The sequence below is a fragment of the Enhydra lutris genome, unplaced genomic scaffold (assembly GCF_002288905.1).
Source record: "Enhydra lutris kenyoni isolate GAN:26980312 unplaced genomic scaffold, ASM228890v2 scaffoldscaffold46, whole genome shotgun sequence".
Taxonomy (NCBI): domain Eukaryota; kingdom Metazoa; phylum Chordata; class Mammalia; order Carnivora; family Mustelidae; genus Enhydra; species Enhydra lutris.
The window spans coordinates 16,187,126-16,211,114 of NW_019154130.1; the positions used below are offsets into that span (position 1 = coordinate 16,187,126).

General features: G+C 47.7%; 2 protein-coding genes across 3 annotated transcripts in view; one reads left to right on the top strand and one right to left on the bottom strand.

Annotated features, from left to right (window-relative positions):
* Nucleotides 1-944: 944 nt before the first annotated feature.
* Nucleotides 945-5,183, top strand: LOC111156544 (FIC domain containing). The gene is made up of 2 exons (XM_022517512.1): nt 945-1,439; nt 2,433-5,183. Exons 1-2 carry the CDS (start codon nt 1,139-1,141, stop codon nt 3,506-3,508), a joined length of 1,377 nt encoding a protein of 458 aa, XP_022373220.1. The 5' UTR covers nt 945-1,138; the 3' UTR covers nt 3,509-5,183.
* Nucleotides 5,184-5,378: 195 nt separating this feature from the next.
* The window catches only part of LOC111156426 (squamous cell carcinoma antigen recognized by T-cells 3), a 37,724-nt gene continuing 19,113 nt past the window's right edge, over nt 5,379-23,989 (bottom strand). Inside the window, exons 7-20 of one of the 2 annotated variants that reach the window (XR_002641204.1) lie at nt 22,236-22,391; nt 21,154-21,292; nt 20,568-20,675; nt 19,959-20,036; nt 19,775-19,833; nt 18,721-18,830; nt 15,368-15,480; nt 13,760-13,836; nt 12,990-13,158; nt 10,126-10,580; nt 9,447-9,599; nt 8,410-8,600; nt 7,403-7,655; nt 5,379-5,440 (exon numbers count right to left, since the gene is read on the bottom strand). Coding sequence is in view for 1 of the 2 variants with exons in the window: in XM_022517317.1 (XP_022373025.1) it covers nt 7,478-7,655; nt 8,410-8,600; nt 9,447-9,599; nt 10,126-10,580; nt 12,990-13,158; nt 13,760-13,836; nt 15,368-15,480; nt 18,721-18,830; nt 19,775-19,833; nt 19,959-20,036; nt 20,568-20,675; nt 21,154-21,292; nt 22,236-22,391 (1,986 nt within the window). In the remaining variant the exon portion in view is untranslated. Of the gene's footprint in view, nt 5,441-6,581; nt 7,656-8,409; nt 8,601-9,446; nt 9,600-10,125; nt 10,581-12,989; nt 13,159-13,759; nt 13,837-15,367; nt 15,481-18,720; nt 18,831-19,774; nt 19,834-19,958; nt 20,037-20,567; nt 20,676-21,153; nt 21,293-22,235; nt 22,392-23,989 lie in introns of those variants that run through there. The other variant, XM_022517317.1, reaches the window with a different exon arrangement.

A 23,989-nucleotide genomic window follows, 5' to 3' on the forward strand; every position in this document is an offset into this window, starting at 1 on the left:
GGTCTTGGAGGCCCAGCACCAGGAGCAGGCTGGAGCAGGGGTGCATGGGTCCTGGTTGGAAATAGAGGCTAAGACCTGGGTGCTCTTCCCAGATGTACTGGGGATGCCATTCATTCATGGCGCTTCTGTTTACTCCCGTGGCCTTCTAGAGACTGACTTACTCTGCTTTAGTTTCTCTTGTCTGTAAAATGGAGTTGGGGGTAGCTTTCCTTCATAAGGTATTGATGTTTGAGATAATGCATGGCTAGCACTCAGCTTAGTGCTCAGTACACCACAGTTGCCCAATAAATGCTTATTGTTAGCATAATGGTGCTTGCATACCTGACCCCTCCACTCCCAGCCCAAAGCACATACCCACTGTCATGTGGGGGGTGAGTGGTCACCCACTCTAGCCCGCAGCTTGAGTTCCTTTTGAGATGCTTGGACTGCCCAAGCTCTCGGTGAGATCCTTTCTGGACAGGTCAGGGAAGGCAGGCTAGAGAGGGGAGCAGCACTGCAGCTAATCCCAGGATGTGGGCATGAATTGACAGCCACCATGAGGCAGCAAATCAGGCCACCAAACAGCTGTGTGTATCAAAGACTAGACCTCAGAACTGCTTTGGCCAATCTGGGTATGTGTGTGGCCAGAGACCTGTGGTCAAGGGAGGGGACTTCAGAGCCATGGGTTCCTGAATTCAAGTCCTAAGGCTGTCACTTACTCACTGGGTGACTTTGGGCAAGGGGCTTCATCTCTCTGAGCCTGTTTCCTCATGTGGAGAAATGGGATGACTGTAGCCATCAGCTTCTGTTGAAGATTGCAAGAGATAGTGTGAGGTCCTTAGTGCTTGGCCCAGGGCCTGGCATACAGTAAGTGCTCAGTAAATGTTGAGTGCCATGGCATTATTTTTCAGAGTCACGGGGCCCTGGAAGTGGCACCTGTCCTCCAGGCTGGCCCCTTCCCATTTATATCCACTTCCTGCCTTGCCCCAACCCCCTGGTCATAGTGAAATAGGAGGTGTGGGAGCCTCCAAGCCCCCACTGAATTCAGAAACTTATCTGGTACATGCCCACTTCCCCTGCCTCATCTACAACTCTTGGTTCCCTGCAGATCTTGTTCTCAGGCAACTGAGTATGTGCAGGGGCCCACCCCTGAGTCCAGATGACACTCATGCCGACGGCTTCAGTGATGGCAGTGACTGAACTAAAATGGGTCTCCATCTGGGGCCGTTTCCTGTGGGTTATGCTGCTGAGCATGGTGCTGGGGTCCCTGCTGGCGCTGCTGCTACCACTGGGAGCCTTAGAAGAGCAGTGTCTAACCGTGCTCAAGGGCTTCTACCTGCTCAGGAGCAAGCTGGACAGGGTGCAGCATGCCGTCACCAAGTGCAGCAGACCATCCACAGAGCTCAGTGTCACCGCCAGGGACCCGGCACTGCTGGCGGTCAAGACCAAGGCCTCTCCAGGTAAGGCAGACCAGACACCGCTCCTCACCACTTCTTAATTGGATAGCTGTGTGGAGTGCCTGCAGTGTCCCACGTGCAGGGTACAGGGTACTCGGCGAACAAGACTGCCCAGAGCTCCCAGCCTAGACAAACGGACAGTCAGCTAAGATAATAAGCATCACCAGCGGTGATGGGGAGACAAGGGAGCACACCAAGTAGGTTCCCTGGAGGGGATGCCTGAGCTGAGACCCCACTGTAAACAGGAAAATGACCCAAAGGAAAAGGAATGGGGGGCAAGTACAACCAGGTGGCGACCAGAGGGTGAGAGAGCCTGAGGATGTGAGGAAAAGCAGCCCCGTGTGTGGCGGACACACAGCGGGTGGGGGGCTGGTGATGGGAGGGCTAGATCTAGAGCAGTTTCTCTCCCTCCACACTGTCCTCTGGGGTGCATTGCAGGATACTGAGCAGGATCTCTGGGCTCTACCCACTGGATGCCAGTAGCACCCCCCCCAACTGTGACAACCCAACAAGTCTTCAGACACTGTCCCCTGGGGGGGAAATCACCCCTGGTTGAGAACCACTGGGTTAAAAGACTTGAAGAACAGCCCAGAGATGGGGAAACCTCCAGAGCCTAGCATCAGCTGTAAACAGCCTAGGCCTGAGGGGCCAGGGGCCAGGGACCAGGGCCAGGATCACCAGGACTGACACAGGACAGCAGAGAGTGGAGAATACGGGAGAAACACCTAACAGGAGCTGTAGCCACAGCCACTCACTGCGGCACTCAGAGGCAGGGGGCCAGGGAATCCAGGCGGTATCTCCCAGGGCAGAGAATGGCTTTGGGGACACACAAAGACCAGCTGCGGGGCACAAATGCATCGATATGTGTAGCGTGGAACAGTGAGCAGAGGGGCTGGAACGAGCACACTGAAGGCCCAGCACAGGGGACAGCTCCCCTGAACATTCTTTGCCCACCCTCCAACCCTCTCTGCCAACGCTTCTCTGGCTCTTTTCTAGCTGGTAAATTGGAAGCCAAAGCAGCTCTGAACCAGGCCCTGGAGATGAAACGCCAAGGCAAGCGGGAAAAGGCCCACAAGCTCTTCCTGCACGCCCTCAAAATGGACCCGGACTTCGTGGATGCCCTCAACGAGTTTGGCATCTTTTCAGAAGAGGATAAGGACATCATCCAGGCGGATTACTTATACACCAGAGCGTTGACCATATCGCCCTACCATGAGAAAGCGCTGGTCAACCGGGACCGTACACTGCCGCTGGTCGAGGAGATCGACCAGAGGTATTTTAGCATCATCGACAGCAAAGTGAAGAAGGTCATGTCCATCCCCAAGGGCAACTCCGCGCTGCGCCGGGTCATGGAGGAAACTTACTACCATCACATCTACCATACGGTCGCGATCGAGGGCAACACCCTCACCCTCTCAGAAATCAGGCACATCCTGGAGACCCGCTACGCTGTGCCGGGGAAAAGCCTGGAGGAGCAGAACGAGGTCATTGGCATGCACGCAGCCATGACGTACATCAACACAACACTAGTCTCCCGCATCGGGTCTGTCACCATCAGCGACGTGCTGGAGATCCATAGGCGTGTGCTGGGTTACGTGGATCCAGTGGAAGCTGGCAGGTTTCGGACGACACAGGTCCTCGTGGGACACCACATCCCTCCCCATCCTCAAGATGTGGAAAAGCAGATGCAGGAGTTCATCCAATGGCTCAACTCCGAGGATGCCATGAATCTGCACCCAGTGGAGTTTGCAGCCTTGGCCCATTATAAACTGGTTTACATCCACCCTTTCATCGACGGCAATGGAAGGACCTCACGCCTGCTGATGAACCTCATACTGATGCAGGCAGGCTACCCACCCATCACCATCCGCAAGGAGCAGAGGTCTGAGTACTACCACGTACTGGAGGTCGCCAATGAAGGCGACGTGAGGCCATTCATCCGCTTCATTGCCAAGTGTACGGAGACCACTCTGGACACCCTGCTCTTTGCCACAACGGAGTACCCGGTGGCACTGCCTGAAGCCAAACCCAACCACTCCGGGTTTAAGGAGACCTTGCCTGTGAAGCCCTAACCCTGGAAATCCTCCCTGGGTGACAAGGGATGTCCCGAGGCAGGGGAAACCTTAGCATTTCTAGAAACCTAATTGTCTCCTAAAGCAAAAGGAGACAGAAAAAGAACTTAAACATTCTTTACCTCCAGATGTTTTAGTTCAGAAAAAGAAAACCTAAATTATTAAGCCTGATCTGTAAGGTAACTTATAATTCAGCCCAAGTTATTATTTATTTTCTTCTGTGGGGCTAGTAAATGTTGTGTGGTGTCCGCTGTCTGCACTGGTGGCCCGAAGGAGGCTTTGGGGGCATCAGTGCTCTGTGTGTGACCAGAACACAGGTTCTGGAGCAGAATTTGCACTCAAGTGGGGAGAGGCCAGAAGTATGGAAGGAGGTCCAGAAGCCATAGGAGAAACTCCTCCAAGTGCCCTATGACTTGACCTGAGAGGTCAGCACTCTTGGGGAGAACCTGGTCCCGGTTTTGAGAAATGACTGAAAGCTTGCTTCTACAAAGAGATGGGCGTTGTGACTAATTCTCACTGGTAGAGCAAACTTTGGAGATACGAAATAAAATTAATGTTGACAACATTTCTAGTTAGATACCTTGCTCATTTCAAGGAGGTCCTTGAGTCCTACCTAGTTAGTTCGCAGACTCTAGTACCAGAGGCTGTTAACATTCCCTCATCAAGACTGTTTTTCTAATTAAGAATAGGGGAGTGGCCAGTTAGGTTTTCTCTGTGTATAAAATGTTTCTTGCACTTTGTTTGCAGCAACTCAGACCAGACGTTTTAGTCTACAAGTCCTCTGCGCTTGTCACACAACTGAATCCTAGCGCAGATCAGGTATTGTACGAGTATCCAAGTCTGCCCTCACTGACCCTTCGGTGGAACACCTCATGTAGGTAGATATTCGAGAACACATCTAAGAAAACAGCTGCCACGTCAACACCAAATAAGCCTTTTCGATAATGAATTAGAGGGAGCTGCTAGCAAACCAAGAAAACCCTTTCACCCAGCCAGGAGGTGTCCCTTTTGTCACGCAGTCTTCCCCACTTACTGACTCCGCGCCCACCTTCCCCAGCCCTGGTACTGTCCCGCATCCCCTAGGGGAAGCTGAAGAGATTGCCTTGGAGTGGCCTTATTTTTCTAACAACTTGTAAAATGATAAAATGTCCCATGTAACGCGGCCAAGTTTCCAAGTCTTCATTCTATGGAAGAAGCCTCCTCTCTACCAGTAGCATGTTGGCCCAGGTGCCGAAATGGCCACTGCTGTGCTGCTCAGACTCCAAATGGCCACAGGCTCCTTTCCCAGCGGCAAAGCATGCTGTCGTGCCCTGGGTCGGCGTCAGAATGTGGTGAAAACATGCAAAGTCACACCCTGACAGCAAGGAGGTCACTCTTCTGAGGTGGCAGGTGTTTCTATAGTTATTTAACTGTGTAATAGGCACAGAGTAGCTTTCTGAACGATTAAGAAAAAGCTGTGTGAAGTGGCCCCAAGGGATATTCAAACCTTTATAAAAAGTATTTTCATACTCGTATGCTGCCATAAGGTCTCTCGGCAACCTGAACTCTCCTATCGTCTTGGTTTTATAAGCACACCAAGAAAGCCTGACAGAAGTACATGCTTTGTCATAGAATCGTGCACTTTAGCTCTGTTGTAAAGGAGGTTATTTTAACAGATTACTGACTCTAATAAAGTATTTTATTACATAAAGGCCTGAGACCCTGCCATCTTATTCAGGCAGTGTTCCCGTCTGTCACAAGGATGAAGGAGGAATCCTCTCGGAACATCAAGCCCCGTTTGTACTGTGGTATGAGACACCCGTCTCGACCAGCAGATGAGACGGAACTATGGGGGGACGCCACCTACCTGCGCTGGCAGGCCTGGTCTTCTGCTAACACGCCAGTAACGCAAATGGTGTTTCGTGCTTCTCTTTACCATCAGTTCTTGATTTCCTGGGGAAAACACATAAACCCACTCACATGTTCCTGACAGTCCGTTTCACGGACCATCCACACCCTGAGCCCAAGTCTGAGTGGGTTCAATTCTGTAATGAGCCTGTGCTGACACAAGAAAGCATGAAGTGAGGGCCGAAGACAGGCCAACAGCAAGAGAGCGGAACAGTGAAATGGGCAGTGGCAGGAGTGAATCCATGTCAGCCTGGACTAGGGAGGAGACACTCAGGGCTCCTCGATTGCAGGCCCTGCATGTCCCCCGTCTGCTCACCTCACCAACAAGCTTCCATGGGGTGGGGGTAGGGGGTTGGGAGAGGTTGGTGCCCATTCCAAGGAACACAGGAGGGACCAGGGACACAGCATGTGTTCTTCTGGCCACTATGAATTTAATTCACAACTAACACCTAACAAAAAATGTTTTGTGAAAAGGAGAGACAAGGTAGAGGGGACCTGTTAGATTAAAAGACTTCAGATGTTTATCAACCTACCCTAACTTCCCAGGGTAGGTGGGGGGATGCACTTATAAAACAGGAAACTAGGAATTTGGATAGTTGAGGACCTTAAGGCATTACTGCTCATGTTTCTAGGAGTAATGACAAAACCATGGCCTGTAGGGCCTTATCTCTTGGAGGCACTTGCTGTAGTCCCTGGTTGGGAGGGCTGGCGGGCAGGGGGTGGGGTACTGTGATGTCTGACACAGCCTTCAATGTAACAGGGAGGGCGGGTGCAGCAGAGATGAAGGACCCTGTGCTAGACGGATGCTGAAGCTCAAGGACGGGCACTAGAGTTCCTTTTGCTCTTTTGTCAACACTTTTGGATGACACTTCCAATTTCCCATTAAAAATGTAGTAAAGGCTGATGTACAAAATTAAAAAACAGATAAAGTGGGTTGATTTCTAGCACGCATGAAAGCATTTCCTGATTTCTTCTCCCAGAATGTCTTGATAAAAAAGTTGTGTTTCCCTACTGAACTGGGAACATGGCTTTTAAAATAATAAATATTTGATAAGAGATGAAGATAAAAAGTAAAGAAAGAAAGAAATAAAACCCTAGAAACTGAAGGGCCAAAATGCAGGAAAGCCAAGTTTAAAACTGAAGACCCAGAACAACTGAAATGATTGAAATCAAAGGGACAACGGGATCTGACTTACAAAAGTTCTATTTACACATCTGTTAGGTAACACAAGTGCACCCATTTCAAAATCCATCCACGTTTGAATGCACATCTGAGTACCATTCAGCAAGAAGCTTTGAAGAGAACTTCAGTTTAATAAACAAAGCTAAGTGGGGAGAATTTAAGTTTGCACTTGACGTGGTATTTAAACAAAACCAAAGGGCTGAAACTCAGTATTTAGACAAAGAACACGGTTCACTAATCACTAGGCAAAGAAAATGGTCCAGAGCAGGTGGCACACACAGCTCCCATATAAAACAAAGGTCACAAATATTTTGCTTTTAGGAAACATAAAACAGTGGGCTGATGTGTCATTTACAAATACATAATATAAAAACGCACAACCCCCCCCCCCAACAAAAATCCATCAAATGTTTTTTATGTGACTTCCCCAGTCCCCACCACCCCTTTACTAAAATAGGCCATTCTGGTGAATTACTAGCATCTGCCATTTTGTCTTTTAAAATTAAAAGAGTGACGGGCACATGAGCTGTGCAGGCTGTTAAGAGAAGTGTCTTATAAAAGGGGGCCAGAGCTGACCAAAAATGTTTGGACAAGTAGGTCTCAAAATGGTGTGTTTGAGTTTCACTTCTGTTTCTCACTCTGTAAGACACAAAAATAGCTTAAGAAACTACACACTGGGCTCAACCCGTGGAGTGGTCACTTTCCTCCCCTTGCCCTCAATATGAGGGAGCACTTCAAGCCTCTTTCCTTGGACACCCTCATCCCTTTCTGTCTAACCGCGAGGAAAATACACAGGACGGGTGCTGCCCCGGGCCCTTCCATACCCAGAGTACAGCTGGGTGCCGGCTGCTCTTCCTGGCCAGCGTGCAGTAAGGCATTTCCCTTCTCCAGAGTCCCATTCACTTTCTCAGAAGCAACTTGGCAAAATCGGCATTGGACATCTTGGGTGCCTCGGTGGCTGCTGAGGTGGTGACCGCTGGCTGCGGAGCAGGGCCGTTCTCGGCCTGGGCGACTGTCACACTTGGGCGCTGCAGGGCACGAGGCAGCAGGGAGAGCTGGGTTCTCCCCTTCCCCCGCCTGGAAGAACAAACACTGGATGTATCCTTGCAAAGCAACCACTCGTGGTCCCTGCTTCATTTGCAAAAATAAGCGAGGATGGTCTTCAATCACTCGAAGCTACAAAGTGAAGACCATACTTTCTGGGCTCACTTCTATAGTTTATTAGTAGTAGAGAACTTTCTCAGAGCGTGTAAAGTATCAAGTTAATAGGTGAAGAGTAAAAACCAGAGAAGGAAAATGATTCCTGTCCTCCGTAACTTTGACTAACAGGTAAAACCAGTTTAACAAACCGCCTTTTCCACAATTTGGGGAAAGACCACCCTGTGCAACAGTTACATGTAGCTACGCTAGACAGAAACGCTATCCTCTTTCAGACCTCACCAAGCCACCTCACAATTTCGCTGTCCCCTTCCAACCAGGTGAAAAGCCAGGTTTCCTCTGGTTACAGCCAGAGTGCAGATTACCGCAGCAAGCACACAGCTGTCAGGTTCAGAATCCACACATACGCATTCTACTGCCAAAGGAGACTAAAACAATCACTGCCTAGAAACCAAATGACCTCAGATAAGCCACACCTGTAAACTGGCAAACACCAGGAAGGGTTCCACTTCCGGGCTTGCGCTCTGCGTGGACCCGCTCTGGGGAATGGCAGTGAGCATCCGCAGAGCGGCAGGCCCTGGCTTCCCGCCCCAGCTCGCTGTACCGGCAGGAAACGAATCCACCGTGGTGCCGGCCAGAGCCGAGCGCGTGCAGGGCACATGCACACACTTACGCTCCATAAATCTGCCGCGGCACCATGGCGCCACCTGGAGCTTTCCTTGCCTCTGGCTTCTCTGGAACCTTCCTCTGAGGGGGATTGCTGATGGCCACTTTGATGACATTCTCTTTGATAGTCATGCCATCCATCTTCAGTACAGCCTGGGATGCCTGGGACTCATTTTCATACTCCACATAGGCCAGACCCTGAAAGAGGCAAGATCCAGAGTCAGATCAGGTGCGGGTGAGCCAGGACCCAACTTCCTGCCTCAGTCCAGAAGCCAATACTGGGCAGGCACCCTGACATCGGGTTCCCTTCTCCACCACCATCCTTCGTCTATAGGTTTATGCACTGGCCCTACTCTTCCTCCCTGTTTCTGCAACTGACTGTAACTTCAGATAACCTTTGTGAGGTCAGTATACCTTGTGCTTGCTCCAGCAAAAAAAAAAAAAAAAAAGGAAAATATAAAAAAAATTAAAAAGGAACAATACGGAGGGAGGGAGGGAGGGGAGGGACAGACAGACCAGTATAAATCCAGCAAGAGCAAATGAATGAGGCGGTTGGACACAGGGTGAGATCTCATGTCTGGGCCTTGGCCGCTCCTTACTTCATCCTCTTCAACTCTCCTCTCCAGCAGCCCTCTGGGGGCTGGGGGAAAGACAGGTAACCCAAATTCGTGCCTAAACAACTAGTCAGAATGTGGCATGAGAAGAGCTAGTGGGCAGACAGGATGGGGTCTTGGCCTGGAGGAGGTGCCTGCAGGCCTGGTGAAGAGGCAAGTCTGGGCAGGAGGGCGCACCCAGCCAGGGGTCTGCACTGTGACCCGTTACTCGTGGGAAGTTTTCTTTCCCCCAATGCCCTGCTCTTTTCAGTATAATTAGCTAGAAACAGGCTAATCTGACTCCAAATGCAACTAGAGCCAAGTGTCCCTATTGTTAACTTGTCTGTTTCTCAGCAAATGAGGAACCCACTCAGAACCTAGTAATCCAAACAGACGGACAACTAGGTTTGCCCAAGCCTCGGGAAGCTAACGCTGTCTGGCAGACGCTGACCTTCGGTTTCCCTGCCCGGTTGGTAACCAGCCTGATGTCCTTCACAGTGCCATGAGCCTTACAGATTTCTTCTAGTTCCTCTTTGGTGCAGGAAAAAGGCAGGCCTGAGACAAACAGCTTGTGTTTCTCCAGGGCGGTGCTATACCTGAACACCTACAGGAAGAAGGGAGGGAAAGAGTCAAACTCCCACGGCCTAACCCAGTGCACCATACTGTAGCCGGTACCAGACGTGGCCACAGGCTTTGCCCCAGAGACCAGAGCTGACTCTGGGTGCTGCGAACTGTTAATGGGGTCACCCTGGGCAGGTAACTTAACCTCTCAAAACCCCCACTCCCTCCCGGACACGTGGCAGGAATGAAAGCCGCTATTCTGAGTTGGGGTGAGGATCCGACAAGGTAAACAGTAAGTACTCTGCACAGCCCTTGCCACTTTGCAACATTCAGTGGCAAGTAGCTATCATTACAATTTCTAATTTTCTCATCATTTGTCAACTAGCATGAGCTCGAAGTGACCAAGATGTGAGTCAGGGCTCACCTACCCAGCTCAGAAGAGACCCTGGTTAAAGTCTAGCTCTTAACGGACTATAGGTATCCCACATAAATTCTAAATGTTAGTTGCAGGAGGCAAAGAGCGTTCAGTCTATCGACCGCAACATGGAAGGTGTTTTCTGCAGACCCACCTTGAAATCGGGATTTTTGCTCTTATCCACACAGGGGGAAACAAACATCGGCCTCCCTTCCACAGTCTTCCGGTCCAACTGCAGCGCCTGCAGGGCGGACTTCTCCTCTTTAAACTCCACATAGCAGTAGCCTCGGAAATCGCCCCGGTTGCTGAAGATGGGGCGGATCTCTGCCACCTCCCCACAGGCCTCAAAGAGCGGCCGGAGCTTCAGGTCCGGCTCACCCAGGCTGTAGGGCAGGTTGCTGACGAAGACGGTGATGCTGTCCTTGCTGCTGTCATGGGGCACCTTGGGCATGTCCCTCTTCAGGGCGGCTGCCCTCTCCTTCTGCTTGGAGGGGGGGTCGACGTCTACAGGCGCACTCTTCCCAAAGAGGCCGGTTTCTGCCTCTAGGTCCTGTGCTTCCCCGGCTGGAGGAGTGCTGTTCTCCACCTTCCTGCGTTTGGAAGGCTGCTCTACAAGATGAAGGAAGAAAAGCAGCAATGTGGATGAACTGCTAATTCTCCTCGGTGAGGAGCTTGATGCGCGCCCTCCCCCCAGTGCGACAGCAGGCCTGCAACGGCTGCATGGGACACGCCCATTCCCGTCTCTGAGCCCAGCACCCACCACGCCCTCTGTCCATCACACCCTCTGTCGATTCCTGCCTGACCCACTCAGCTGGTCCTCTGACTTTCTGGGCCCCAGGTACACTGATATAAGTGGACTAAATCAAGGGAGGTAGTAACACAAGTCCCAGCTATCCACTCTTAATTGCACAGTGGACCCCCTGAACAACACGGGCTTGAACTGCACAGGTGCACTCACATGCGGACTGTTTTGGATAAATACAAACTGTATTTTCTCTCCCTTGTGATTTTTGCAACAGTGTTTCCTTGACTCGAGCCTTACTATAAGCAGACGGTACAGAACACATAAAAACATATAAAATGTGTTAGCCAACTGTCCTGCTAAGGCTCCCAGTCAGAGCAGGCTATCAGCAGTTAAGTGTCTGGAGAATCAAAAGATAAACATGGCTAAACATGGATTTTTGACTGAGTAGGGGGTCAGTACCCCTAAGCCCCAAGGTTCAAGGGTCAATTGCATAAAAGGTCAGCAGTTCTCAAAGTTCAGATGGCAAATTCTAGTACTGCTCTCCTAGAAAGCCTGGGGTAGCAGGAGAAGGATGGAGCCTGGGGACTTAAGGGTTTTTTTTGTGTTTTTTAAGATTTTAATTGTTTATTTGAGAGAGCGAGAGAAAGCATGTGCAGGCATTCAAGTGGGGGAGAGGGAGAGGGAAAGCACCTCAAGCAGACTCCGCACTGAGCAAGGACCCCAACATGGGGCTCAATCCTGCAACCCTGAGATCATGACCTGGGCTGAAACCCAACAGTTGGATACTTAACCAACTGAACCCCCAGGCACCCCTGGGGACTGCATTTAAACAGGCACCTAGGTAACTCTGATGTATGCACTCCACAGGCCACACCCTGCAAAATACTGTAATTCCTCTACATTCACTGTTGTCTTGTGTCCTTCAGCAGAGTGGAAAAATATTCTACACCAACCCATCTGCCCCATGGCCTGCAGAGGGTCAGTACTGAAAGCCAGCTGCATTGGACCCACTTCCAAATCTTTCCTTCAATTCCCCACTGCTTTCCTAATGAAGTCTAACCAGTGCACACCACCGGCTACCCCAGCCTCACCTACCCCAGCACACAGCCTTCAGCATGCACCAGGGCTCTAACAAACTCATTTGCTGCTCAGGGAAAATTCCAGGGTGTTCTGTGCCTCATGCATTGCTGACAGTGGCGCTCTGTCTGGCTTACCCTTCCCTTCCTTTGCACTTGACAGCCACCCACTCCCACCTCCAGACGCTGAGGTGCATGAAGTCTTTCCTGCAGGGAGCTGACCCACCAGAGCCTCCTTTGGCCTCCACCAGTAATCCAGGCTGCCCTCTCCCATGATCCTGATCATACGCCACTGCAGTCACACATCACATCTGCCTTCCCCATGGGGTGCCTGGGTGGCTCAAGTGGGTTAAGCCTCTGCCTTCAGCTCAGGTCATGATCCCAGGGTCCTGGGATCAATCCCCACATCGGGCTCTCTGCTCAGCAAGGAGCCTGCTTCCCCCTCTCTCTGCCTGCCTCCCTGCCTACTTGTGATCTCTCTCTCTCTCTCTCTCTCTCTCTCTCTCTCTCTGTCAAATAAATAAATAAATAAATTTTTAAAAAAACAACCAAAAAAAAAAAAAAACCACATCTGCCTTCTCCTGCAGCCCTGAAGACCAGCGAGCTACCCAGCCATGGTCATTTCAAGGTGCACAAGAACGGCCCCTCTGGCTGATACCTTTGTACTAGGAAAACACCTGCAGTCCTTGAATGTCCACAAACAATGCTTTCCCTTGCCGGATGTTCCTGACCCACACCTGCCCACCCCTGAAATGGCAGAGGCGAGAGAAGCCCCAGCTGGAAACTCCACCAAGTCAAAACCACCTGGTGTGCTGAGCAAGGCAGGTGTGTGCGCAGGCTGCAGTGTGGGATGCTGGAACCTGAGTGGATGAAAGGCAGGGACAGCCAGGCTGTGGGAGCCTGAGCAGGGTGAAGGGGCACCACACAGGAGGCGGGTGGAGGGGGCAATGGCACTGTGGACAGAGTGGAGCCTGGGTGGATGGGTGGGAGCTGCTACAGGGCAGTGCCAGGCGGATGGCAGGGAACCCGAGCAGAGGGAGGATGACGCCCACGTGGATGACAGGCAGAGAAAGGAAGGGAGACGGGGCACCATGTGAGCAACTCATTCTCGGTTCAAGACAGAAGTTCTCTGTACAGTGTCTGTAACTCCTCTGGAAGTTAGAGATGTTCCCAAATAACATTTCCAGAAAGCTCTACCTTCTTCATCATCTCCCCACTCCTTCTCATCATCCTCTTCTGCTTTGCGCTTGTCTGCGCCTCTGGTCTTTTTCTTCTTTTTCAACGCTTTCTTCTCGGCCCGTGCCCTTTTCCGCTGTTCGGCCTTTTCTTCCTCTTGCTGGGCGAAGGCTGCTTCCTTCTCTGCAGCCTGGGAAGATGGGAATATAGGACGCATCACTAGGACACAGCGACTGCGGGAACTCTACGGGCTCATGACGAGCATAGAGGAAAGGGGATGCAGAGTGTGGAAATTGGCTACCCCAGAGAAAGGAGAGGTCATGGGGAAGAGGAAGAGGAGGACAGCATGTTCACAACTTTCCCTGCCAGAGCTTATTCAGGCTTCTTGGGATTCCGTATCTCACATCTACAGAATGTTCTGCAACATCCCCAGTAATTACTCACCAAAAGAAAGGAAACAAAGTATAAAACTGGGGCTCTGATTAATTTGGATGTGTTTACCTTCCATTCACAGGGCTGAGTGAGGCTCCATTCTTAACTTTTCCATCTACATCCCAGTAAACTTTAGGTCCCAAATTCCCCAACTATATAAAGTTTTTATCGTCGGGGCTAAAGTTCTAAGCCAAACCAAGTAAATGATGTAAGACAGGCTTAAATACACTGATTCAAGTATTTCACGAATACTCCCTGAGGAAAAGATACTTCTTAGGAAGACCTCAGAGGTTGTGACAAACATTCATACCACACGCAAAGTAGCTAGCAGAGCTTCAAAACTTGAATAGCATCGTTACCTTAACTCTCTGCTCATTAACACGAGCTAGTCGAGTTTCGGTTTTCTGAACAGCTATATCCCAATCTTCTAGGGTACCTTGACAGAAACAGAAGCAAACTGTCACGTTTTAGAATTTTAAAGGATAGAATAGAAAATTTTCTTATTCCCCACCACAAGAGATCTCTCCCATGAGGAATAAGAACTGTAGAGCTCGCTCCCCACTTCCAGATTTCCTTACTGTGGGCCTGAACTTTTTAGAATTTGAAAAGTTCTTCCAAATGTGGTTTTTTAAAAAAAAAACAAACACATTTTATTTATCTGAAAGAGAAAGAAGAGACAAAGCATGAGCGGAGGGAGGGAGAGGGACAGAGTGAGTGGGAAAAGCAGACTCCCTGCTGAGCAGGGGGAATGTGGGGCTTGATCCTAGGACTCCAGGATCGCGCCCTGAGCTGAAGGCAGACGGCAGACTTCTAACCAACTAAGCCACCCAAGCACCCCCCTCTAGGTGTATTGAAAACATCCCCTCTCCTGGGGCACCTGGGTGGCTCAGTCAGTGGAGCAGCCAACTCCTGATTTCACCTCAGGTCATGATCTCAGGGTTCTGGGATTGAGCCCCGTGTATCTCCCTCTGCCCCTCCCCACGCCCTCCACTCAAGCGTGTTCCCTGTGTGCTCACGTTCTCCCTCTAATCTTAGAGAAAAAAAAAATCCCTTTTTTTTTTAAATGACCTGAAAACCAGAATATGATGTTATTCTCATTAGCTAAGATTATAAAGACATTCTCATGTAAAAGGTACAAGACATGACATGTATAAGAAGGACTGAAGGGTTTTAAAAGCTGCTCAAATGATAAACGTTGGGTTTTTTTTTTTAAGATTTTATTTATTTATTTGACAAACAGAGATCACAAGTAGGCAGAGAGGCAGGCAGAGAAAGGGTGGGGGAAACAGGCTCCCTGCTGAGCAGAGAGCTGGATGTGGGGCTCGATCCCAGGACCCCTGGGATCGTGACCTGAGCCGAAGGCAGAGGCTTTAACCCACCGAGCAAACCAGGCGCCCCTGGGGTGTTTTTTAATTTGCTGTTGTTACTTGGGTGTTTTACTTCCAGTTCTGAGGAGTTCAAACCCCAAATCTAAATCAATGCCTATGGATAAATTCACTATTTCCCTATTGAGAACTTAATACCGAGGCTCTAAACTTTTTAAGGGATGCAACATGAGCAAAGCCCGTGTTTAAGCCCTCTGCCTCTCAGCGTGCCTTTGGTGTCCATGACACTGTGCTACAGCAGATTCTCAGCTACAGCAATCTGGATCCCCAGGCAACAAGTCTGGAGACATTTCTGTCATGACTGGGAGCAAGGGAAGGGTGCTACTGGTACCTAGCGAGTAGAGAGAACAGCATCCACCACAAAGAACCAAGAGAACTCTGCAGAGGAACATCACAGAGAGCCCTCCTTGCATTCGGAGACTCTGAGGAGAGGAGTTTCGTGGGCTCCCATGACAGTCTAATCACCGAGCGCCACTTGAGTGGCTATACCGTATGCAGTCTGTCCTCACAGACTATAGTCTTAAGACAAGAGGGCGGATGGGACAGACGCCAAGCCAGCATCAGAGAGCTGAGGGTCCCCACCTTCTGTCCTCTCCATGGTGAGCAACACTTCACAGACGTGCTCTGGGTAGTCACTGGTGCACTGGACTGCCCGGTGCAGGGCCTTCCGACAGTGCTGGGTGTCACCGTGTGCCCTAGGACAGAAAACAAACCGTTGCTGCCACCAGGACACAAAGCAGAAGGCACGCAAAGGGAGGCGCTGTCTTCTCACAGGTAGTGTCACAAGATCAGAAGCTCTGCAGCGACTTTGGCTTCCAAAATTATCCACAGCTCTTTGTACTACGCCACTTAAAATGTTTTCTCCTCTTTCCTCCAGTCAAAACTAAGGCTTTCTTCTAAGTTACCCTTTCCATTAGCAAGGAGATGCTACTAGAAAATACACCTGGGACAGTAGTCTGAGACCAGGTGTCCAGCCTTTATAGCACTGGCACTTGCAACACAGGTGGGGGAATCCAAGAATGCAACACTAACTTGATAACCTGGGAGAAATTCTAGAAGGCCATCCTATCCAAGGGGAGAATCACCAATCCAGAGGACGGTCAGATTTCATGCCCAGAGTTACACATTGTGATGCACACATGGAAAGATACACTGCTCATCACAGTAATTAAAAACTATGTTCTCTTACAACAGTTCCGAAACACTATGTTCCCATTTCTATTTAAAAAAACTTAAAAATACACATAAAAATTATAAATATATATTAGAATACTGGAAAAAAAAATTACACCAGCAGTTCTCAAAGTAGGATCCATGTACCCCTAAAGGTCTCTTAAGACCCTTTCAGGCGATCTGCAAAGTCAGAACTACTTTATTATTGAACATTGACTTTTTCACTGTGTTGACATCTGCACTGATGGTGCAAAAGCTGCGGTGGCCCCTGGCACAAATCGAGGCTGCGCACATATTTCTCACATTTTGTGCGACAGAAGTAGATGTGCTTTATGTGAACATATAAAGCACCTTTTCTGCACACCAGAGTACAATGGTCGTCACAAAGAAAAGCCTATCTTTTTGTTTGGGGTGTAAGCTGTACTAGTTTGTTTTTTCACGGAACACCATTTTTACTTGAGAAAACAGCTCAGCGACAAAAACAGTGGTTAGGTGGACCTGAGTATTTGGCAGACATTTCTGAAAATTAATGAAGGAAGTCTGTCACTTCAAGGAAAACCCCTGGCCATATTTGTTGCCATAATAAAATGGCAGCTTTTAAGTGAAAATCAGAATTTTGGAAAATCTGTATCTGCCACTTTCAGTTTGACAGCTTCCTACTTTAAAAGACTTTTCTATTAGGGCACCTACCTGGGTGACTCAGTGGGTTGAGCGTCTGACTCTTGGTTTCAGCTCAGGTCAGGATCTTGGAGTCGTGGGATCGAGCCCCCCACCCCCACCTCAGTCAGGCTCCGTGCTCTGTGGGGAGTCAGCCTGAGATTCTCTTTCTTACTCTCCCTTTGCACCTCACACTTGCATATGCACATTCTCTAATAAATAAATCTTTAAAAAAAAAAGAACAACTTTTCTAAGATCACTGAGGATATGAACAAATGTAATTTGTTAAATACTGCATGATGAAATGTGTCCATACTGGGAAGAGCTACATGACTTAGTGAATGAGTATTCTCCAAATGGAACAATGGCTGTCACAGAATTGTGTGTGGGTAAAAGGTCTATTGAAAGTACAAAGAAAATCAATGTTAAATGGTTTCAGATTCCACACTGCAACTATTTAAGAAACAACCACTTGCTAATTTTGCTCTAGTATGAAAGAATATCCACAATTATCTGGGAAGGTGAAATACCCCTTTCTTCTAACCTCCTACACGTATGAAGCCAAATTTTCCTCATATTTTTCAATGAGAATTCACAACAGTGAATGTAGAAACAGACATCAGAATCCAGCTATTTTCCAAGCCAGACTAAGGACACTTGCAAAGATAACAAAACCATGCCACTTTTCTCCCTAAATTATTTTCGGGTTTGGAAAACATTTTTCGTAAAAAATATATTCTTTACGTTAAATGTAATCAATTTATTATTTTGACAAATAACTTTTTCTCAGTTTTCTAATATGCTGATATTGATATTTAATAATATTTGTCAGCATTTCTAATATGGTAATATTAAATATATATGATTCACATGAATAAAAGCTTCTCAGGGTTCTCAAACTTTAAGAGTATAAGGGGTCCTGAGACCAAAAAATTTGAGAACTGCTGACCCAGAGGAATAGTCAAGAACCTTTTTTTTTTTTTTTAAAGATTTTATTTATTTATTTGACAGAGAGAAAGAGCACAAGCAGGGGGAGCAGCAGGCAGAGGGAGAGGGAACAGCAGACCCCCCTCTGCAGAACAGGGAGCCCAGGACCCTGGGATCATGACCTGAGTCAAAGGCAGATGCTTAACTAACTGAGCCTCCCAGGCGCCCCTTCAAGAAGCTTTAATAGTGGTCATCTCTAGGGGTGAGATGGTAATAAACTTTCTACCACATAGTTTGGCAAATGTTTCATTTAAATTTGAGCATGTGTTATTTTTTAAATTGGGGAAAAAAACCAAAACACTCAAAAATGAAAAAAATATATGAAAAAATATATATATATATATTTTAAAGATTTTATTTATTTATTTTACAGAGCGAGAGATCACAAGTAGGCAGAAAGGCAGAGAGAGAGAGAGGGAAAAGCAGGCTCCCCACTGAGCAGAGAGCCCGATGTGGGGCTCGATCCCAGGACCCCGAGATCATGATCTGAGCTGAAGGCAGAGGCTTAACCTACTGAGCCACATAGGCACCCCTAAAAATGTATTTATTGAGATGCAACGCTCAAGATACAATGAACAGAAAGGCTGGTCATATTCTTTACATCTTCCCCATGATATAAATATTACTGGTTACATTTATTTAAAGTAGTTTTAGAGATTTCTAACATGTACACTGTCACTGTATTTTCTTTAGGAAAAAAAAAAATTAAGCATAGAAAAATCTCAAAGAATATACCCAAAGCATTAGCTAATGGGTTATGTCTCTGGGTCTGCCACTGTAGATTAATTTTGGAGTTTTTCTCCTTGCTTTTTAGTATTTTCCACTTTTACATACAAAGCAAATACAAAAAATAGTTCCCCAAAAAGTTAAATAAAATATTTCTATCCAAAAACCAAAATAACAGAAAGAAACATATGGTTGTATGACAAGCCCAGACACAAAATTTCAGGTTGAGTTCCCTAGCCTCTCCCAGTACACACAGAGCCTCGAACAAAGGACAGGCTGCCAGAGGCCAGGGCCCTGTGGAGAGGGGCAAGCCAAGGCCAAGAGGAGTCAGCCAGGACTGAACACAGCTTACCCCTGACAGGCACCACCAACCCCGCCCCCAAGCCAATTACCTTTCCAGGTTGTAATACTCGAGCCACATGTTGGCATACTTGGCATTCCCTTTGGTCATGATGCTGTCCCAGAGTTCCCGAGCCTTCTGCATATTATTGCACAGTCGAGCCTAAAACGCATTAACAGGCTCCATTAGGAAAAGACGCAAACCTTAGCACACTGGCACCCATTACAAAGCATGCCTCAAACGGCCGTGCCTTAAAACCCCTCACTGACGATCTGTGTTACTTGACTCCCTGGATATTTCCCAGCCACTGTCCACAGCAGCATGCCCAGCTCAACCACTTCAGGCTTTGAGAGGAGACAAGCCTCAAGCTGTCTGCCTATTTGCCTGTCTATTTGAGAGCAAGGAGCAGAAGCCCACAGGTACTTAAAACAGAACTGGCAAGTCACTTTTTATTTTTATCAAGCTTAACTACAAGCATTTAATCTGAGTGCAATGTGGAGAAAAGAAAGACCGATCTAGGAGGAGGTCCCAGCTCTGCCATTTATTAAGTGACTTTGGCAAGTGAACCCTTCTGAACCTGACAGACACTGGTTCTTTGACCTGACTCCCTCAGAAAATAAAACAGGATGAGAATTCCCAACTCTGTTACATGATCAAGGGCAGATTCCATACCTTACTCACTTGGGGTCCTTGGTCCAAAAACAACATTGAATTCATTATATCCCTTAATTATCTGTCAAATTTCTGTCTCCCATAGGAGATCAAAGACATGGGAGCACCGAGCAGGATTCCCCTCATCTCGCCAGCACACAGTAAAATGCCTGGCAGACAGTCCACACCCAGGATCCTCTCACAAACCAGACACCAAGGGGAGGGGGGCAGAAGTCCACGAGTCAATGCCTGGCATTCCGACGTTTGCTGCGTACTTCTTACCCGAGTGCTAGTGTCTTCTCTAAGATACAGATGAACGTGCACCAAGCTAGATGCAGAGCACAAATCCCTACAGACCCCAACTATCACCGGGGATGCTGACACAACCGCAGCCACATCGTTACACACGTCCTTCAAAGGTGCATGTCACTGGCACATCTGTCAAAAACACTTACCTCGATCCTAGCCCAGTTCTGCATGATCATGCAGCTTGGATCTCCGCTCTCATTAAAACCTTTAAGAAGAGAAGCAGCCAAAATTAGAGAAGAATTTAGAGACAAAGAGCCTCTGCCGGAGAAGGCACGCCCACCAAGTAGGGGAAAGACAACCGCAGGGAGGAGCGGGTGAAGCCGCACTTACGCTCCTCCACCTCCTGCTTCAGATACTCCAAGGCGCGAGTGAACGCAGACCTCAGCTCTTCCAGCTCTTTACTGGAATCTGTCAGGAGTTGCAAGAAAGTTTTGGCTTCAAGAAACTGCATACCATTTTTTTTTTAAATGCTACAGTGGGCTCCTGAGTGGCCTGGTTGATTAAGCATCGGGCTCTTGATCTCACGGTCATGAGTTCAAGCCCCACGTTGGGATCCAAACTGTACGTGGAGCCTGCTTAAATGCTACAGTAAACTCCTGGGAGCCTGCTGTGCACCTGGCATCAGGCTGGGGACACAGAAATAAAATTGCCAGTCCTGCCCTCATCATGTGGTTGGGGAGAAAGACAATGGAACAAATAGCACATTATGGACAGTGCTGGCAGGACTCGGTATAGAACATAAGGACCCTAAGTATCTTCCCTTACAATTCACAACAGGATTTAAGGATTTAAGAAGTGAAAATTACGGGGGGAAACAGTTGTCAATGGCTGGTCTACACCATTTGCCTCATCATGATGTATCTGGGCAACTAGGATAACTCACTGAAAGACATGTTAGGAAAAAATTCGGAACTGAATCTGACACTTGAATTTAAATACCTTGTTTGAAATCAACCCTTCTCCTCAGGTAATCAAGGTACGCCTGCCAAATCTCCACATAATCAGTGGCCTGAATGAAGCCAGCGCTCAAAGCTTTCTCAAAGGTCACTGGAATTGAAGAATAAGCCAGGATTTGTTACCAGTTCAAAAAGAAGTTAATACAAATTACCGAGATTGTTATAAAAACTACTATATGACTTCATAATAATGACAGGGGGAAACAAAGTGAAATGAGCTAGAGAGAAATGTTTTTAAAAAAAAAAAAAAAAAGAGCCTCCAGGATTTACATGAACTTTGTTCTAGAAAGGGCATGTTCCACAAGATGCCCCGCACTAAAAGAATTCTGGGTCAGTAGTTTTGGAGAAAAGATGCCAACTTCCCAGAAAATCACAATGAAATGTTAGCATTTTTACATTTAACATAAAGCTTATGATCAGTTTATCTCCCACTTGGGGCCTTTTCTGTCACTAATACCCTATGTCCCAAAGCTAACACCCAGGGGAAGGCTGATTTAATGACTGTCACAGCACTAGGTTTCTGGCCTGGGACAGAAAGCTTTCGAGTCTTCCCACAAAAACATTCGCACCAGAAATCACTTGGTGGTCAACTCCATGTCTTTCCATGGCCAAGAGGTAACGACTCCATAGAGCAACTGTCCATGGGCAGTTTCTAACAGCACGGTTATGTACAGATAAAACCAAATCCTTCACTTTCAGCTGCCGATCCTACAATAAAGAAGTCCAGAGTTAGGAGAGAAAGTGCTACCATTACAGACTTTACCATCCGTGACACATCCCCAGCGCAACCAGCTAACAAATTTCTTTAGAAATGTCTCTCGTGGGGCGCCTGGGTGGCTCAGTGGGTTAAGCCGCTGCCTTCAGCTCAGGTCATGATCTCAGGGTCCTGGGATCGAGTCCCGCATCGGGCTCTTTGCTCAGCAGGGAGCCTGCTTCCCTCTCTCCCTCTCCGCCTGCCTCTCTGTCTACTTGTGATCGCTCTCTGTCAAATAAATAAATAAAATCTTTAAAAAAAAAAAAAGAAAGAAAGAAAGAAATGCCTCTCATGACTGGTTTCTTCAACAAAGAAATTATGAGGAGTTAGGGTAGAAGAAGAGAGGTAGAGAGGGAACCAACAGATGAAAACAGCCTTAAGAGATATCAGCCAATCCTAATGAATGGACCCTGCCTGGATCCTGATTCAAATCTTTTATATACGTGTACTGAAATATTTACCAATGAAATGTGACTTCTGGGATCGGCTTCAAAATCCCATGAAGAGGAAGAAGATTAAGGACATAGACGAAATTAGACTAGTGCCATGAGTTAACTGTTAGAGCTGGGCGATGGGCCCATGAGGTTTCACCTTATTAATCTATGTTCTAATGCTTACGTTTTTTCCCATAATGAAAAGTTACAAGAAAAAAAGTAATCTGTCATAAAGTCCTCAGTAAGAAGACTGTGCAAATTTTTTTTACAGTGTCAGTCTGAAATGACTTGGAACATCGGAAGAACTCCCTGAGTGAGTTGGCAGAGGGGAAAGAAGGATGAGGGGAAAATGAGGAAGCAGAGAGGGGTGGCACAGAACTAACTCCCAACACTCCTGCTGATTTTCTTTGAACAGGCTCCCAATCGGTAAGAAGGAGAGAAAGTAGAAGTCGAGTGGTCTTACGAGGAACTGAGTGTAGCGGATCCACAGGTCTGGGACGAGGCAGTTCTCGACAAGGGCACGCTCGAAGATCAACTGCACGCGAGCAGGGTCACCAATTTTCATCTCAAAGTCGATGTACGCTTGATATTCAGCCAGCCTGGGTGACTCTGCTTGCAACTAAGGCAAAAGGGAAGCATAATGAGATTGAAATAAGCTACCTGACACTGTTAGGAAGCACAACATATCTTCATAGTAAATTCTGGCAAGACTGGCTATGTCAGTAAAAGTCCCCCATTCCCACTCGCAGAACCTCTGGCATGCCGGGGTCTACAACACAACGGGCAGACTAAGAGTCCACAGCGCCTCTTCATGGCAACAGTTAGAAAGGTTCCACGAACCCTTTTCCAAACCCACCCTCAGGCCACAGGGGGCTTCTGATGGGAACATCCATCAGCAACTAAATGAAAGAGAAACACCTTTGCCAGTGACCATGGACAGCCATCCCTCCGAAACGGAAGTCACTTTCTCAGCCTACTGAGTGGAGTGAACACATCCACACTGGAGCGATTTGCTGCCTTCATTCCAAGGCTTCTCATTCCAGTATCAGCTCCTGCCAGCGTGCAGGCACATGCAGAACATGAAAGAGGCTAGGCTGAATGTTTACTGAGCCAAAGAGCTACAATCGAAATTCTTTTCAGACAAAATCCCTACACAACCTTCCTCTTCAGCTACTCTCTTCTAATGGTCGTAACAAAATGAATTAGCTGAAGATTTCATTAAAGAGGCTTTAATAAATACAACTACCTACCAGTCATTTACATGTGAAAAAGGGAGAGGGTTCACAGGCCAGCCAGCAGGAGAGCACACATGCTCTGAGTAGAAAAAGAGGATGTCTTAGTTTCAGTTTCTAGTTTTAATGACAAACGGGTTACCCAGAGAGACTGCCACTGAAAACTACAAAAACTGCTGGATTCGATATGAAAAACATCTTGAAAATCATCAGCAAACTAGCAAAGACACAAGAAATACTAAGGACAAAATCTAGGTGAAGGTTAAGCTTTTGCTGGTGTAAGATATATTAAGGATTTGATCTTCACAGTGGGGATCATTATCATCCCATATTACATTCAAGGGGACTGAAACACACGGAGGGTAAGGACAAGCTCAAAGTCAGAGAGCCAGCAACTGACAGAGCTAACATTCGAACTTGAGGTGGCCTGGCTCTCAAAGTCACTGTTCTTACTATACCACAAGATACCAAAAACAGAGCCCAACCAACCACGAACAAGATAAATACAAAGATATCCACCCCTGGACCTAATGTACTGAAACTATGGGACATCAAACAAAACCTATGAGATTTTAAAATGGGCCAGAGAGAAAACAAGGACTGCCATCACAGAAGCGGACGTCTCAACAGCGACAGCAGGAGCCAGGAAGACAGGACGCGTAACTGTCGATCTAGAATTCTACATCCTGAGAAATGAACTTTTAAGAAGAGCGAAGTGAAGACCTTTTCAAATTAAAATCTGTTACCAGCAAATATCCAGGGCAGGTGACTTTAAAGGGTGTACCTGAAGCAAAATAAAAATGATTCCAGATGAGAGCTCCGGGATACAAGGGAAGAAGAGCAAAGGAAGTGGGAAATGCATGTAGTGAATGTAATGAAGCTGGGCTGTATAATTCAAGATGAATTGCTAACAACAATGACTTGCAGGTCAAACAGGACGAGAAAACACGAGGATAAGTCTGAGGCACAGTAAATGTAGCTGAAA

What these genes read in the sequence shown, in the direction of transcription:
- LOC111156544 (XM_022517512.1), top strand. Translation starts at nt 1,139, where the DNA reads ATGACACTCATGCCGACGGCTTCAGTGATGGCAGTGACTGAACTAAAA. An exon ending in CAAGACCAAGGCCTCTCCAG is followed by an intron (nt 1,440 to 2,432) that starts GTAAGGCAGACC and finishes GCTCTTTTCTAG; the next exon opens with CTGGTAAATTGGAAGCCAAA.